This window comes from Akebia trifoliata, unplaced genomic scaffold, assembly GCF_017979445.1.
Source record: "Akebia trifoliata isolate Shusen 1 unplaced genomic scaffold, ASM1797944v1 Contig01156, whole genome shotgun sequence".
Classification (NCBI taxonomy): Eukaryota; Viridiplantae; Streptophyta; class Magnoliopsida; order Ranunculales; family Lardizabalaceae; genus Akebia; species Akebia trifoliata.
Genome location: NW_028237546.1, coordinates 6962 through 10021, shown reverse-complemented (window position 1 = coordinate 10021; position 3060 = coordinate 6962). Strand labels below are relative to the sequence as shown.

At 36.6% G+C, this 3060-nt stretch overlaps 1 protein-coding gene across 1 annotated transcript; it reads left to right on the top strand.

Annotated features, from left to right (window-relative positions):
- Positions 1–932: 932 nt before the first annotated feature.
- LOC147380651 (early nodulin-like protein 18) lies at positions 933–1885 on the top strand. The gene is made up of 2 exons (XM_086431405.1): positions 933–1216; positions 1307–1885. The coding sequence occupies exons 1-2, from the start codon at positions 1018–1020 to the stop codon at positions 1756–1758; spliced, it is 651 nt and encodes a 216-aa protein (XP_086287531.1). The 5' UTR covers positions 933–1017; the 3' UTR covers positions 1759–1885.
- The last annotated feature ends 1175 nt before the right edge of the window (positions 1886–3060 follow it).

Genomic DNA, 3060 nt, shown 5'->3' with positions numbered 1-3060 from the left:
CTTAGATCAGTAGTTGCATACCAAAAAATTCCTTGCACGAGATCAATTGTGAAAATCATTCGATATGTTATTACCAAATATTTTTGAAAATGACGGGTATGTATTTATAGAAAATTATTGAAACATTAGGTAGGTTCTATTTATTTTAAAATAAATCAGTGAGTGAAATTAATAGACAATTTTTTGTTGCATACACCACAAATACAGTGGGTGATAGCAGTAAGCAGGTGTAACAAGCAAACTGATTGAGTGCCAATAGCCCGTGCCTAAAATATTTGATGGAAGATCACGGAGGTGGACTTGTTTAAAATAGATAAAATATACGGGCCTTACAAGATTGAACAAGTGTGGGGACTAAAGCAAAAATATCCTACAAAATCCTTCAAGATGGTGTGGTTTGTGTATGTCTCCAAAATCACACTTCTTATCAACTTAGTAAGGCTAGTCTAACTCTTTTTTCTCGTATAGATAATTTTTTGGAAAATGCTGGAATGACATGGAGACACAAATGATGCGAAGGCATGCATAATCATAGATGCTTTTTACTCGTATTTTATGAAAAAGTATCTACGATAATATGCATGACACCACATCATTCTGTCACCCCTTCGTCTCCTCTAAAATTTTCTTAGAGTTACTATTGCCACACAACCTTTTGCTAATACCACATCAATTCGTATGTAAATCACCAAAGAGTTGCTTACGGTCTCCCATTTTTTTTTTTTTTTTTTTTTAACTCCCAACACGTTAAAGCGGAGTTATGTCCGATTTTCGATAGCTCAATGTTCAACTCTATTGGGGCAAGTCGTCTGAATAGTTTTAAAACCCTGGAATTATGCTATTGTGGGACCCATTAGAAAGTGGTCCCAAACTCCACCGGCACTCCCCAATTATCCTTTAAGAAGAAGATTACTTTACTCTCCTCCTTCTCCTCCTCCGAAAGAAACCGAAAGAAAAGAAAAAAGAAAAAAGAAAAAAGAAGAATTCCTTTTGTTGTCTTGGGTAAACGCTTCAACCATGGTAGCAGCGATATTAATGGGAAAGCTAGCAATAATTGTAGCTCAGATATTGATCCTATCTATGGTTGCATCAGCATACACAAACCACACTGTTGGTGATTCATCTGGATGGTTCTTCAATCTCACTACCAACACCTCCTCCTCTGATTTCTCTAAATGGGCATCAACTCAGACCTTCAACTTAGGCGACTTTCTCAGTAAGCAATTTATTCTCTCACTTTCACTCTCACTCTCACATCCATTTCTTACTTACTGATTGTTCACTGTTGGTGGATGTTCAAATCTAGTTTTCAACACAAATACAAATCAGACGGTTATCCTGACATACAACGAGACGGCATACCAAATCTGTAACGCAGACGATACATCAGATACCGATACCTTTGTTTACAGTGGAGGGAATCAGATCGGCCAGGCTTTGGCTTTGACTCTGACCGTACCGTTGACCAAGCAAGGACCCAACTATTTTTTCTCTGATGGAGACGATGGAGTGCAGTGCGAACAAGGGATGGCCTTCAAGATCTTGGTCAATCATGGGCAGGGCCTGCCTCCTAGCCTCAACCAGCCTCCTCCGCCTCCCTACATTCAGCCTCCACCGTCAGATTCACCTCCATCATCAACGGTTCCTAATACTCAACAAGAAACATTTTATAATCGGGGTTTCAGAAGCGGTGCTGCTCACATTCTTCAAATGGGGCTTTTAGCTCTGACTTTCGTGAGATTCATTCTTTTACTGTGATTTTGATTTTCGTTTCGCCTCGATCTTCATCTTGATCTTGATCTTGGAGGACATCGTATTCAAAATATATATATTGTATTTTATTTTTTTTTAATCTAAATAAATGTTAATTTGGGAGTTTTGATTTTTCTCTTTCAATACAAATAATTTTTTTTTTAAATGCTCATCTCTTTCTTTCAACGATTCCCTTGATCCACCCATTTAGTAAATTTTTAATTTCTTAACAACGGTTGACCTCCATTTTTAATTGATCAGATCAAATTGTCAATATCAGACAATTTAAATCGTTGAGATTGAACTTTATTCCAATCGTGGAGATCAAAGATTCTAAATCACTATTTGAATATGGTAAGGGTGTGTGGGGGCATTAGAAAAGAAAGATTTTACTAATTGAGTTGTTAGGATGCTGGCACCAACAAAACAGCTATAACCTTTGACTGTATTAGGTAATTTTTCCTAATAAAAAATGCGAAAATAATATATTTTTTTTTAATAATTAAAAAGAACCAGATTGACACTTCAAGTGCGGGTTTAAAAAAAAATAAAAATAATATATATATATATATATATATATAATGGTCCCGTTCGGCACCCTTAGTTTTACCACACACTAACAAACGCGTTTTGTCTTACATGGGTTAGAAGTTTCGGAATGAGCTGATTTTTGGTGAGGATGATCTCTATGGTGAGGAGATCATCCTCACCAAAAATCAGCTCATTCCAAAACTTCTAACCCCATCAAAATTGATTTACAAAAAATGGACGGTCCACGATTTTTCAACGAGTAAACATGGGGCTAAACATTTCGGAATGGGCTGATTTTTGGGAGGATGATCTTCTAATCATAGAGATCATCCTCACCAAAAATCAGCTCATTCCAAAACTTCTAACCCATGTAGGACAAAAAACGTTTGTTAAAGTGTGTGGTAAAACTTAGGGTGCTGAACATTTCCCATATATATATATGTATATGGGTAGCGTTCAAGGGCAAACTTTTTAGCAAACTTTTTGGCAAAACATTTTTCAAAACATGGGTTAGAGGTTTTGGAATGGACTGATTTTTGGTGAGGATGATCTCCTCACTATAGAGATTATCCTCACCAAAAATCAGCCCATTCCAAAACCTCTAACTCATGTTTTGAAAAATGTTTTGCCAAAAAGTTGGCCATTGAACGCCCCCCTATATATATATAGGGAAATGTTCAGCACCAAACATTTAGGCAAAACATTTTTCAAAACATGGGTTAGAAGTTTTGGAATGAGCTGATTTTTGGTGAGGATGATCTCTACAGTGAGGAGATC